Below are 14,401 nucleotides of genomic sequence, written 5' to 3'. Positions count from 1 at the left end.
TTGCTAATCTTTACCTACAATAACAGATTTATAAAAGTGAAGTGATCTGGAGTCTATAATTTCTACAGTTATCTGGGCAGTAAGATCCCAGAAATGTAGATTTGTAATTCATTTTTTTGTTTACGATGCACAATCTTGCTTTTTGTAAAATATTTTTTTAAGATTTATTTATTTCAGGGAGGGGGAGAGAGAGAGAGGGAGCAGGAGCAGAAGTGCACTTAGGGGGAGGGAAAAAGAGAATCTAAAGCTGACTCTGCGCTGAGCCTGCCACAGGGCTCAACCTCATGACCCTGAGATCACCACCCAAGCTGAAACCAAGAGTCAGATGCCCACCCGACTCTGCCACCCAGGCACCCCTGATGCACAATCATTCTTTTTTTTTTAAAAAAAGATTTTATTTATTTATTTAACAGAGAGAGACAGCCAGCGAGAGAGGGAACACAAGCAGGGGGAGTGGGAGAGGAAGAAGCAGGCTCATAGCGGAGGAGCCTGATGTGGGGCTCAATCCCAGAACGCTGGGATCACGCCCTGAGCCGAAGGCAGACGCTTAAGGACTGTGCCACCCAGGCGCCCCACGATCATTCTTAAAAGCATTATGTGACTCAAACGCGTAGAAATTATTGTCTGAATGTGCCCTTGCCCTGCTATGATTCCACCAGACTCGTAGAACTGGCCTGATTTCCTTACTGCAAATAAAACTTTATGCTGCTATAGCTTTTTTTTTTTTTTGGACAATCCCTAAATTATCCTCCACTGTTATATTTAAAAGCACTTGAGAAAATAACCTGCCATTTATGGGAAACTGGTCCCCAACCAGAGGGTGGGCTGAAACCAGTGTTAGCATGGCCAGGTTATTTAAATTTCTTTTAGACTCCCATTCGATTTGTAAACTTGGATACATCTGTTTGTGTGTTTGTTTTTAAACATTTCTGCATCTAATTCTTCCCTTGCAAAATGGGTACAATAATGTTTCTCTCTCTGGGGCTTTGTGATAATTGACCAAAAATACAGATTAAGTGCCTTGCATGGAGTTTCCCATGTAGAGCCACACAATTTTACAAAGTTATTATTTGCTGCTCCTTTCGGGGACTACGAAGCACATACCTTTAATGATTTCCAGTGAATTTAGATAGGAAGGCAGATTTTTGGATGGCTCAATGATTCTTTTTAAGGAGATAGGACATCCGTGCGTTCAGTTTTGTTGCACTTTTGAAACGCTAATGCTTTATGAAATATTAACCGAAGTACTCTGTCTTCTCCTAGAATCCTCCCATTTTATTCTGGATTTGTCCCTGTATTACTTTCAAAGTCTCAAGATGACTGTTCCTTCTATGCATCTATTCAGGTGGAGAGTTTTTTTTTTTTTCCTTGTGTCCTCTGCTGACATCTCATGGATTCCCTATGTCAGAACTTTGAAGAAAGAAATCTGCTTTAAATTTTGAAATGTGAGTGCTTAATAGTAGCAGTCATGTTTTGACATTCAAAAAATTTGAAAAAAAGAGAAGGATTTTATTTCCTAAATACAGAAGGGAAAATTGTTTCAATTATTTGAGTGACAACGGGTCTGCTTTTACGTTCCTTTCAGTTAATGGTGATAAAGATGCTGGGACAAGAAGACTGCAAGCAGCGTAGTGTAAAGACTCCCTTGTAAGAAGGCTGCGCTTCGAACGCGGGGGTGGGGCGTGGGGGGAGCGGTTGGCGCTGCAAGCTCTCTCAGATCCAGAAGGAGATCCCGCTCCCTTTCCTTCCCTTTCCTAACCACAACCCGTCCTGTAATTAGCGGAGCAAGTCAATCTGAGCTAGGCAAATCACTGGCTTTTCACGAAATAATTCTATTTCTGTTGCTCTCGGACATGTGCACCTCTAAGCCTGAAAAACAGAGAGAGATGTTTTTCTTCTTCGTGACCGGGGGCAGGGAGAAAAAAGGGGGAAGCGACGGGGGTACATACGGGGAGTGAGACCAGGGCAAGGTGGAGGGAGAAAGGAAAGGGCTCCGTGGGAGCGTGGGAACACGGAGTCCCGCACAGGCAGTTTCAGCGCGCAGACAGAATGCCCCGTACAGTACGCTATGTGATAACCCTAAGAAGGGGAACAAAATGAGGCTTTTCTCAACTTTCTGTATCCTCTAGAGCTCCACAGTGTGTCCCGGCCTCCGCAGCTCCCGGGCCGGGCGGGTAGCTCGCCCACCCCCGCGGGGCCCGGCTTCCCTTCCCGACCCCGAGCTGGCCGCGCCTCCGCGCGTGCCCAGCACACCCCGCGTCCCCTCGTAGGAGCCTGCGGGGGAAAGGGCGCGACGCGTGGGTCGCGCCGGCCCCTTCGCTGGAGGGACGCCCGACGCTGCCTCCGGGGCGGGGACAGCTCCGGCCACCTTGCGCGATTCCGCCCCGAGCTGGCTGGTTCCGGGGGTGGGGGTCTGGGCGCGCAGTGCCGGCGAGAGGGGAGCGCGGCCCCGCGTCGCCCGCGGGCTCGGGCAGGTGCGCGGCGCGTCGGCCCCGTGCTCGCGTCCTCCCGCCCCGCGGCCCGGGCGCCGCGCCCGCCCCGCCCCCGCGCCCGCCCCCGTCCGCGGGCAGCCCGGGGCAGGGCCTGCAGCTGTGGCCGGCGAGCGGCGCGCGGGGCATGGGCCGGCGGCCGGCGGCGGAGGGCGGCTGAGGGTGGCCGAGGGTGCGCGCCGGGCCAGGCGGTGTGCCCGTTCGCAGCGGGGACCGAGCCCTCGGCTGCAGAGACCCGGCCCCGCGGCGGCCGAGCGGGCGGCGATCTCTGCTCCGCACTGTGCGCGGCCGAGCGGGCGGCGCTGCCCGGGAGCGATGCGCTGAGCGCGCTGAGGGCCGAGCGCGGGGCTCGCCGGCGGCGCCGGGAGTCGACCCCATGGAGCTCGCGGGCACCGGGCGGAGCCTGCGGGCGCCGCCGCCGCCGCCGCTGCTGCTACTGCTGCTCCTGCAGGTGGCGGGGCCGGCGGGCACCCTGGCCGAGACCCTGCTGGACGCGTCGAGGGCCATGGGCGCCAGCTCCAGCCCGCCCAGCCCCGCGAGCGTGGTGGCTCCCGGAACGACGCCGTTCGAGGAGAGTCGACTGCCAGTGTTCACCCTGGATTACCCCCACGTGCAGATCCCTTTCGAGATCACCCTGTGGATCCTGCTGGCCTCCCTGGCTAAGATAGGTGAGCGAGCTGGAGCCACCGGCTGGGGTGAGGGCGATCGGGTGGGGAAGCGCGGGTGGGCGTCCGAGTCGGCGAGGTGACCTCTGGGTCGTGGCCACCTCCCCGTGGATCAGGGCAGGGGCGACAAAGCAGCTTCTGTTCGAAAGGGACCCCGGGAGGAGCATTTTCATGCTTTGGTTCTTAAGTGGACATGGGCCTTGAAATAGCCGCAAACTATTAGCCCATATGAACTCAGCGACTTGCTGCTTACTTTTGCCTCAGCCCAACTGGTACAGTGCTCTGCCAAAGCAGAGACCTGTTTACTGAGGGAGGAGGCGAGCGGGCTGGGGTTTATTCCTATCTGTCATTGGGAGAGAGGCGCAGGCTAGCACGGAGGCTAAAACGGTTAAAGCCCTGGATGCTCTGAGGAGAGAGAGGCGCCTTGGCCATGACACAGACCCTGCCCTGCACCTGACTAATGAAGTGCCTGGGAGGGGACCGGGGACAACTGAGTGCTTGCAGCTGCGACAGGAACACCCTGTCTCCTCCCTCCTTTGCGTTGAGGCTGTCACTCTCCAGGAAGCTTTTTCTTAGGCGACTGAGGCCATCGAAGTGAGATGCATATTTAAAGATCATTAACCCACTTTTCAAACTATCTCTTTAACTCTCATTTGGAAAGCAGAAGCTCAGAATGTATTTTCTCATCTTCATCCCCCCCCCCACATAAGCTTTTGTTGTGATCATGGGGCTTTCCATTATTTTTACTTTATATTTTAAATACTTTTTTATTTTAAAATATGTCAACTACTGTTGTAAAGATTCAAAGAAGTTATTAGGTCAGAAGAACGTTTGCATTACTGCATACATCTTCAATTTTTGTCCTGGGAAAGATCCTGTCTTGTACCGTGAGGCAGGTCTCCACAAAGGATGAAGACCCCTTGCCTGTCATCCTCCAGCTTATTGATTGGTGGGAGAAGTGCCACACACACTGGTGACCGTCATACAGGAAAGTGCTAAGTAGTGTGACAAACTCAGGAAAGATAATAAGGCAGGCAGGCAGCGTAGGGAGGTAGAAATCACTTTCTCATGCAAAGGAAACATTTAAATGGGGTTTTCAAGGATGACCAGGATATGGTCCCTTGGAGATGAAAGGAAACAACGTTCCAGAGAGGAATACACAGAGGCATAAATTGGGGGGAAAACACAAAGCAGGCAGAAGAGATGGTTTGTATGAGGGTGGAAGTTGGGGTAGGTAAGCCGGATGTCAGATTAAATTAATGAGATTCTATTAATGATGACCGAAGGAGGCACATGCTGTTTAAGGACTCCGGAGTCTGCAGTTGCCTGGCTTTGACATGGTTGTACTAGTTGCGTGTTTTAATTCCACCTGATAAATGGAAGCAGAGGAAATGGATTTCCCCATCTATCCAGTAGGTGTGTGCATTTGCATAAATTCGTTGCCCGTAATAATAAACTCAGGTGCTCTCTCCCCATATGGTCCTCACAACAACACTGCGCTGTGGGAAGGACAGATACGAATACCCCCCACCCCTTAGTGGAGGTGGAAACTGAAACTCCAGAGAGTTGACGTGAGTTCCCCACAGACACACAAAGTGGGGAGCCAAATGCAGGCTCTGCTGCCTCTCTCTCTCCCAGCCTCCATCACTGGCCTGGTGCTTTTGTGCCCTGTTTCCATTACTGCTTCTTGGTTGCCATTTCTATTCAATTACAATTCTTTGTTTTGTTCTTCACTCCTGATTATTTTAATCTAATTAATTACACTAATAACAGCCGCTGGTAGGCACTTAAGTTCATTATCTCTAATTTTCACAACCATCCTGGGTAGGTATGATTACCCGTTTTCCTCCATGGGGAAGCAGAAGTGGGGAGGTTACCTTGCTGGTGGGTGGGGAGCCAGAATTCCAGCCAGCTCTGTCTGATGTCTCATCTTTGTGTCTGTCCTGGAGGCCTGTTTTGTCAGGAGGATTAAATGAGACGACCTGTGTTTAACATTCTTAGAAAATCCTGGGCACGGAGTAAGCGCTGAATATTGCCATCATGAGTCGGAGTGGAAGAGGGGTGACAGTAGCCTTACACAGTTCTCTGGCACTGTGTCTCCTTTTCCACTCTGCTGGGCTGCCTCCTGCCTTTCTCTGTTTCTGTTTTAGACTCAGCCTTTTCCAAGTGCTCTTATTTGCTTTTTCGTACTTGTTCTTTTTCTATCATGATTTGTTCATCTTGTTGGACCTTACTCTGTTAATTGTGTGGTCTTTTATTAAAATGCTTGTGTGAGTTTGTAGGTGTATTGATCTACCCATGGGCAGTGTTTTTTTTTTAAATCCAGATGTATTTATATTCCCTGGCACTTGCTGTTCCCCCAATCTTTCAGCCCCCCCCCCCCAATTCTCCGCTTCACTGGCTACCATCTCCTCTTACTCTCCTGCATCTGTGGTGGCACAGGAATGGAAATACAGACAGATGTTTATGTCTTCCAACCAGAAGGGTCTGAGCAGTGAGAGACCCAAGTAGGGACTGCCATGGGCGGGGTGAAGGATATAGTTCCCAGAGCAGAAAGTGTGGTTTTAGAGTCCCAAAAGCTGGTGCTTGGGGTCTTTCCTAGGTTCTTGCTGGATATAGTCCAGCCCTGTCCTCTTGCTGCAGCTCTGTTGGTCCTTAGAGGAGCCTGGAAATGCCCCGATACCCCCTACCGCCTCCCCCAGGCCCTAAACTTTCTGTTGGCTTTGGGGAAGACTGTCCTTATATTGTGGGAAGCCTTTCCAGCCCATTCAGCAGTATCTAGTCATTCAAATTCTACTTTAACTTTTGCACTGGAAAAACTGTTATTTTGGGGTGACTTGCACTGGAAAAACTGTTATTTTGGGGTGACTTGTATGACTTCATCTGCTCCTATTTGGGGCAGGATGATGAATTGAGCTGTGCAGGGGACTTAAGGTGATGAGATAACAGGTGTGCTAACTCATGCGAAATGCCATGGTTTCTATTTGGGGCACGTTTATGCCGTGAACCCAGTGTACCTGAACTTACCTGCCACAGAGAACATGGAGACACATTGCTAGTGATTAATCTAAACCAAAGTAACAGGTTGCCCCAAATGGAGGCTCCTCATCACATCTGTAGGAGGTTTAAATCCTGCCGGATGGTGAGTACAGATTAGTTCACTAGATTGCAGCACAATATAATCTTAGAAATATTGCAGTCAGAAGTGAGCAAGTGCGTTTTTGGCAGAGTGTCGGATGATTCAACTTGTCACTGTTTTTGCATGATTATCGGGGAAACTCCATTTCTCAATTATTTGGTTAAAAAGAAAGTTCTGTAGTCCTGAGGATGCTGTGAATGCATATGTAAAGTAGGTTAAATAAATAAAAGAACACAGAATTTAGTACAACTTTGAATCGTTTTTAAAAATTTGACAAGAAACATTTCCCAGTTTGTTTTTCACTTAGACCCATACCCATATGAACTTGTATCGTTCTTTAATTTTGAATATTTATATTTTGAATAACTTGATTTTTTACCAGCTGTAAGTGCACCCCTTGCTTGGTAAATGCTATACACAGGGATGGAGTTCTGCAGCTGATAATAATAGGTAGCCGAAGAATTAAGAAGAGTAGAACTTCCTGGAGTGTTCCAAGATGGTCTTCTCTGATTTCCTTGCCCATAGAGTGGATCAGTGGGATTTGTCCTAAACCGGGTGACCTTGGGCACGTGTTCTACCTCTCTTCAAAGTTCAGGGACAGAGCACTGGGTCCCTGTTGTTTAAAGCAACAGAACTCCCTTCTTTGTCAGTGGTTCCCCAGATGTCCCCTCACTTCTCTTGTAGTCTTGAGCTGGCCTGTTTCCCTCTTCCAGGTGTCAGCATGCCCTTTTCATTTCCTTTACCCTTAAACTTGGGGTTAGGATGCAGAATTTTCCACTTCCCTCTACCCTGTTGTCTTGACATTAAATAACTTGTTGCATTGTTTTAAGGAAAAGGCAAAGCAATTTGGTCCATGAAGTTTTCTCCTCTGGGCTCCAGTCTGTCCTGATTTGAAATATGAAACCAGATAGTTTCCTCAGTTGATATCTATCTGTATTACCTGAGATCTTGATCTCTTAGAAAAAACTACCCTTGCCCTCGATCTGTTTCTCTTTGTTGTAGTTGGTTTTCCTGAAGCATATACAGCAGCTGGTTGGTCAGGGGATGAAACAGGGATGATCTTCCCCTGTTTGTGAACCACATCGCACTTTGAACACACTTCTGAAGCTAAGTCTTCCTGATGGCATGTGTTTGTTCTTAAGCTAAAGAAGAGTTTTGATCCTTTTTGTCTCCAAGTTTCCATCTTTTCCCTTTGGGCTAATCAAAGGGTGAAGGATAACTGCAACCGCTTTCTCATATTCTTTCTAAAGATCGTTTCGGGTGCCTTCTAGAATCTTATCACTCTTAACAGAGAAATATTTTCTTATCTTTTAAAAGAATAACAGGTAATTTTTCACCAAAAATGTTACTCTCTGTATCAACTTCCACAATGACAGTAATTGTCATTAATGGAATACTTTTTTTTTTAAACAGAATTCTTTCACATTTTGTGAAGCCCTAAAATTATGCAAAGAACTTTTTGTATAAATGTGTTTGTTCCTTGTAGGGTTGTAAAAAGTCACCTGTAAAACCAAGTGAATTTGTTGATTTGTATGTGGATAGATTTTCATCAGAGATTCAATTGCTTTTAAAGTTTATAGTTCTATTTGGCTTATTTATTTCTTCAGTCGATTTTAGTGTTTGTGTTTTTATTTTTCTGGAAAATCGTCGTTTCATTTGCATTTTTAAATTTATGAGAAGGAAGTTATTTTTTATTTAAAAGTATCTATTTTATCTGCATTTATTGTTCTACCTTTTTATTCCTAATATTGTTATTTTCGTTTTTATTTACCTTGACCAACATTCCCTCAGAAGTTTATCTGTTTTGTACTTTTTCAAAGAATTGGATTTTGATTGATTTCTAATTTATCACTTTTTTCTCTTTATTATTTTTCTCTTTATTATTATTATTATTACTTCTACTTTATTGGTGTGTATTTTATTATTTTTTTCATTCCTGAATTTAGAGCTTAGCTCATTGGTTATTGAATTTACTTGTTTTCTGGTATGTTGACTCCCACCTTACAAGAGTAGTTAATCCCTGAGAAAGCACTTATAATTGAAAACATAATTAATATTACTTTCAATAATTTCAATGATGAATATCTTTATGAACTCTGTTTTAAAACTGGCATGCCCTTGCTCTAAAATGACATCAATCTTATTAAAATGGACACAACTTTCAATAGTTTTAGTTATTGTAACTTCTAAGAAGCCATTTCTCTTCATCAGTTTCTCCAAAATATGGCTATTTCCTTGTTTTCATTAAACTCAAAGCTATGATGAACTGACATTTAAGACTGTGGAACAAAGCATAACCATGGTAATTCTAAGTTTATGTAAATTCATCTTTATTGCAAATTAGAAAAATAAAAAGCATGGCAGAGACTAAAGAATTCAGGGAGGGGATGTAGATGAAATTGTACTTTCCCAACAAATAGCATGAAATCATTATTGCCATCAACTAGGTAGCATAGTTGTCAACTAGACAAACCATTATATTCTGAGAGGAGAACTTAACATATCAGTGATAAAGCTGGAAAGATAACTGGTGTATCTCATCAGGGGCACTCAGTTACTAATTTAAAGTCTATAAAATACAATTTAGTCTTCATGAAATCAAAGAAATGCCTCATGAGCTGAAATAGGAATATTAAAAGAAACGCTTCTTAAAGATGGTTTGTCATGATCCAAATGGGTATATCTTCAAGGAATGGCAATATATGTATTGAAGGCTAGAAATACATTGCTCTGTCCTACTTTGGTTACATTGTATAGTTTTGATATGTAGATTTTTCACTATCGTTTAGTTCTCAGTATTTTCAAATTCCCTTGTGACTTTTAAAAATTATTTATTTATTTATTTATTTATTTATTTATTTATTTATTTATTTATTTTTGAAGTTGGGGGAGAGACAGTGAGTGAGCAGGGGGAGGGGTGGAGGGAGAGGGAGAGGGAGAATCTCAAGCAGACTCTGAGTTGAGTGTGCAGCCTGATGTGGGACTCAGTCTCATGACCTGAGAGCAAGACCTGAGCCAAAAAAAGGGTCGGTCTCTTAACCCGTTGAGCCACCCAGGCACCCCCTGCCTTGTGATTGTTATTATTCCTGCCCAATAATTATTTACAATTGTAGTTTTTAGTTAGTAAACATATAGAGATATGTAGTTACTTTTGGTTCATATTTTGCATTTTGTTTAGATAGGCCTGATACTGATTTTTGATATTGATTGGGATGTTCTCTGTGGTTTAATATGTGGTCTTTGTTTATTTTTATTTAAATTTTAGTTAGTTAACATACAGAGCAATATTGGTTTTGGGAGCAGAATTTAGTGATTCATCACCTAATTATACGGTCTTTTTAAACTACATTTTCCATGCTTGCTTAAAAAAGATTATATATTCTCTATTTATTTGGTTCAGGATTTTATACAGGCACATACACACATTTGCAGACATACATATGCACACACTAGATTAAATTCATAATTATGATGTTCAGATCTTTAATAGAATTGCCAAGTTTTTTTTTTTTTTAAGATTTTATTTATTTATTTGACAGAGACAGAGACAGCCAGCGAGAGGGGGAACACAAGCAGGGGGAGTGGGAGAGGAAGAAGCAGGCTCCTAGCAGAGGAGCCCGATGTGGGGCTCGATCCCATAACTCCGGGATCACGCCCTGAGCCGAAGACAGACGCTTAACCGCTGTGCCACCCAGGCGCCCAGAATTGCCAAGTTTTTTGGCTGTTTTATCTATTCAGTTATATGGTACATTAAAATCAATCTCTAAGATTGTGATGCCAATTACTGTTTATGATTTTGTTAATTTTGTATAATTTTGATGCTAAGTTATTAGGTGCATATGAGTTTAATATTGTTATATCTTCTGAGTGAATTTGTCCTTTAATTATTAAGTTATGAACTTCTTTATTTTCAATAATATTCTCATGGCTCATAGTGTTTTTTCTTTTATTGCTATTGCTATTCAAAATAAAACTAGGTTTTGCACATGTCTTTTTTTCCGTGTCTGTTTTCCACATCTATATTTTCCAGGCATATCTTTTCCTATACCATTACTATTAAATCAACTAGATAATTTTCCTTTAGATATATTTTATTAAACTACCTATAGCTGGATTTTTTGTCTCTTTAATTTAAATTTTAAAAATACCTGTAATTTCAATAGAAGTGCAGTTACATTTATTGTGAGTTACATATGTGGGCTTACTTTGTTCTCTGTTTACTGTGCTTTTACTTGGTGTCTTTAGTTTTCTTGACATATTTTGGCTTAGTCATTTTTTTTCATTTATTTTTTATATATTATTATACATTCTGTTTCTATTCCTTTTGTGGTGACCCTTCAATTTTAATCTGATTACCTGATTTAACAGGAGTCAGGCCAGACTGCTTTGGCTCACTTCCCACTTACATTTTCCTACATATTTTGTAGTTGTATGATATTGTGTGCATAACTTAAACTCTCTGGGTTCAGTTGCTTTGTTGGTTAAATGGGTAAATAAAAGCACCAATGTCATAGGCAGTTGTAAAAATTAAATTAGCTAATATATGTAAAATCTTAAAATAATTTTTTGGAGTGTGGTAAACATAGTATTTGCTATTTTATTATTGTTTTATCCTCTTTCTGAATAATACTTAAACTATAAAAATTTTTGACTGCTATCTGTTGTAGAATTCTAATTTTTTGTCTTATAATTCAGACCTGGTCTGTATTTAACTTCTTCCAAATTAGAATTTATTTTTTTGACCTGGTTTGTATTTAGTTTCCTTCAAATTAGTTTTCAATTTTTATAAGCAGTGTTTATATTTGCAAACATGCTTACCAGTTTTTTTATTATTACTTCTTCTGTCTCCCCCTTTCCCCCAGATTGTTTTCTTTTTACTGAAATATGTTCTTTAGTGGATACTTCAGGGAGGGCCTTTGACTGAGAAATTCTCTTGAACTTTGACAATGTCTTTATTTTGATTATTCTCTCGAATGATTATGTAACAGAGTATAGGGGTTGGAAATATTATCTTTTATCAGTTGGAAGACATTATTTCATTACTTTCTGACCCCTTCTGTTGCTAAGAATTATGTTATTATTCTCATTGCCCTTGGAATTAATCTGACTTTTCTGTTTGCTTGTATTTAAGATTCTGTGGGGGCGCCTGGGTGGCGCAGTCATTAAGCGTCTGCCTTCGGCTCAGGGCGTGATCCCGGCGTTCTGGGATCGAGCCCCACATCAGGCTCCTCTGCTATGAGCCTGCTTCTTCCTCTCCCACTCCCCCTGCTGTGTTCCCTCTCTCGCTGGCTGTCTCTATCTCTGTCAACTAAATAAATAAAATCTTTAAAAAAAAAAAAAAGATTCTGCATTTGGTTATGTCTGATATTCTTCTGTTTCCTCAATGTGTCTAGGTATTGATTTATTTTGTTTTTGTTTTTTGGAACTGGTGGTTCCATGTTTCTTAATGCTGTTTTGTGTTTTTCGTCTCTTTATTTTTCTTTTCTATTTCTTGGTAATTTTATCAGATTTTTTTTCTAGTATCCCATTACTCTCAGAGTGTTTCTAATCTGTGCTTAACCTACTCGTCGGATTTTTTTCATTTTAATTATATTTTCATTTATGTTGTTTTGGCTCTTTTTTAAGTGGATCTGCATTTTGTTCATACTTTTCTACGATTTAATTAGCTTTTATTCCCCCTTTGATTCTTCCATTTATTTAAATTGTATTCACTTTATAGTTGTTTTTTTTTTTAGATTTTTCTGTTATTTTTAGCTGTTGCTAATTCTTATGTTTATCACATTTACTGACTTTCCCTTTTGAGTATTTATTTCCTTATATAGATTATATTTTTTGTTGTGAGCTTAGCTTCAGCAGGGGATGTTTACTTGGAAGTGGTTTGTTTCCCTTAAGTTATGAATGGTTCTTACAAAAATGGTTTTGAGTTTTCATGCTGGGACCCAGAGCTTTAGTGGTTGGCTGTTAGTACTAGCTTGGTTTTCCTATATGATTCAAGTGAACTTTATACCTGGGTGTGGTATAAACCTGGAATTTCATACGTTATAGGTGAATTTTCTCTCTGCCCAAGGCCATAAAGAGTTGATGTGTTTCCTTCTATATTTCCTTGGCTTTAGGCATCTTTTAGTATTTATTTATTTGGCACAAAGTAGCTCTTTGAGACTCAGGAACTTATGCACGAATGCTTCCCTTACTGGTCTGATGTCAGATTTCTTGTGTTCATGTAGGTGTTCAAATACTGGGTCCTGGCACAGAGGGCAGGTGACTTGTCTGGAATCCCCCTGGTTCACTGTGGCTTGAAATCCTACTGTCCTCTCTTGCTTTGACTCCTCTCTTTATTCCTGGCCTTCTAGACATTTTCCTTTATTTTGAATGTGGCTGGATATTAATCTTTTATGTTTGAAGTAAGAGTTGGCTTTACCTGTGTTCGCCTTGTTGGATGGCTCAGTGACATTTTACTTGAGACTTTAAACAAATGCTTGATATATAATGTTTAAAGTCCATGGATATGTTCTGCTTATAGAATGTCATAATGGACTCTCTTTGATAACGTAAGGTGAATATAATGTGTGGTTTCCTAGTTTTTCTATGTGCAGGATGTGAAGATGTGACTATTCTGCTTCTATCATCTATGTTTTCATGGTTGGGTAGAAGAGAAATAACTCGTCAACTGAAGAAGTGTTGGACCTAAGTTTTGGAAAAGATGTCCCCCGGAGTAGAAGTAGGAAGACCCTATTGCAATTTGAGTTCTGCCATCAACTTTGTCGTATGACCCTGCCAAGTCTTCAACTACTTGGTTCTCACATTTAATTAGTAGAAGTAGGAGTATGTATCTGCCCCATCAGGTTAACATTTCCACAGGGATAGTATGAGATACTCACTCTCTAGGGGAGGAAGTAATTTACAACAAAGATTTTACTTCTATATATCAAAAGAAACATAAGCCAAGAGAAGCATGTGTTTATTATATCAAAGTGACGTGCAGACATGGGCGTATTGTCATTCCAAATGAGGCATGCCCAATTATAGGTTACTCTCTTGCAATTACATCTTTTAAATGTAATGAATCATAATTGATGTACTTCCTGCAACAGTCGTGCACATTGTTCATCACCATCCAAGGGCTTTCTAATCTTGATTTGTAAAATTCATCCCTTGTTTGAAGATGTATGTATTCCTTTCCCTCTTCAATAATTCCAGGGGAGGGCATGGGAATTCCTCTGAAAGTTACGTGGCTGTGACATAATCATATTTTAAAGGTGAGTTTCATGTTACTACTTAGCGTTGGCATAGAAAGGCTCACATGTAAAAGCAGAAAAGTTAAAGCCACAATTGTATTTAGAAATTTCTACTGAGAATGAACCAGATGACACATGCCCACCCTGTGTGTGAAAGTGCTCTAAAGAAGCTTTAAAAGTTGTCTTCCTTGTGCAGTCAGGAGGCGGTGGAACGATTCTTTTGCCATATTCCTGTGATCCTTCTGCTGGCGATTCTGCTACTCCTTATTACCAGCTTCTTTCCTAGGGATCCTGGGGCTGGGAAATCTGATCGGTGTAATGCAGCCGAGCAGAGTCCTTTGTTGTGGCATTGGAGGGTGGAGATGGGTGGGCCTAGATAATCCCTCTATCATGGTTTCATTAATAAAATAATAATAGCTGACAAGGATGAAGCATTATTCCATGCCAGGCATTTGGGCCAAGTGTTTTATACCCATTGTCTTATTTAATCTTCACAGAAACTCTGGTTGGTAGGCACCATTATTATCCCCTGTTTTAAAAAAATAGATGAGGAAACAGGTCGAGAGAACTTAGGTAACTTGTCCAGGGTATCACAGCTCTTAAGGGGTAGAGGTGGGATCTGTGGCCAGTGTCCTTCATCGCTCCACTGTGTTTCACCCTGGAGAAGAATGTTAAGTTCTTGACACCTGTTTCCAGAGCACCTTGATGTGCCTTACCTCAGACACTCTTAACCTTAATCTTGACTGTCTCAGATTTTCTCTGTAAAATCCCACAATGGTAATGACATCCTGCCTCCTTCACAGGATCATGGTGTGGACCAACTGAAGTAATATATGAAAACACATTTGACTCCACAGTTAACATTAGTCCAAG

The 14,401-nt window shown here is 42.3% G+C and overlaps 1 protein-coding gene across 2 annotated transcripts in view; it reads left to right on the top strand.

Moving 5' to 3' along the window:
• The first annotated feature begins 2,579 nt into the window (after positions 1–2,579).
• Positions 2,580–14,401, top strand: part of SLC9A2 (solute carrier family 9 member A2) — a 95,508-nt gene continuing 83,686 nt past the window's right edge. Inside the window, exon 1 of one of the 2 annotated variants that reach the window (XM_087863241.1) lies at positions 2,580–3,157. In XM_087863241.1, coding sequence (XP_087719367.1) covers positions 2,866–3,157 — 292 coding nt within the window. In that variant the 5' untranslated portion in view covers positions 2,580–2,865. The remainder of the gene's footprint in view (positions 3,158–14,401) is intronic. The other variant, XM_045771858.2, reaches the window with a different exon arrangement.

This window comes from Ursus americanus, chromosome 7 (assembly GCF_024610735.1).
Source record: "Ursus americanus isolate L20-20 chromosome 7, mUrsAme1.1.p, whole genome shotgun sequence".
Lineage (NCBI taxonomy): Eukaryota > Metazoa > Chordata > Mammalia > Carnivora > Ursidae > Ursus > Ursus americanus.
The sequence above is the reverse complement of the archived record's forward strand: the minus strand, read 5'-3'. Positions and strand labels throughout refer to the sequence as shown.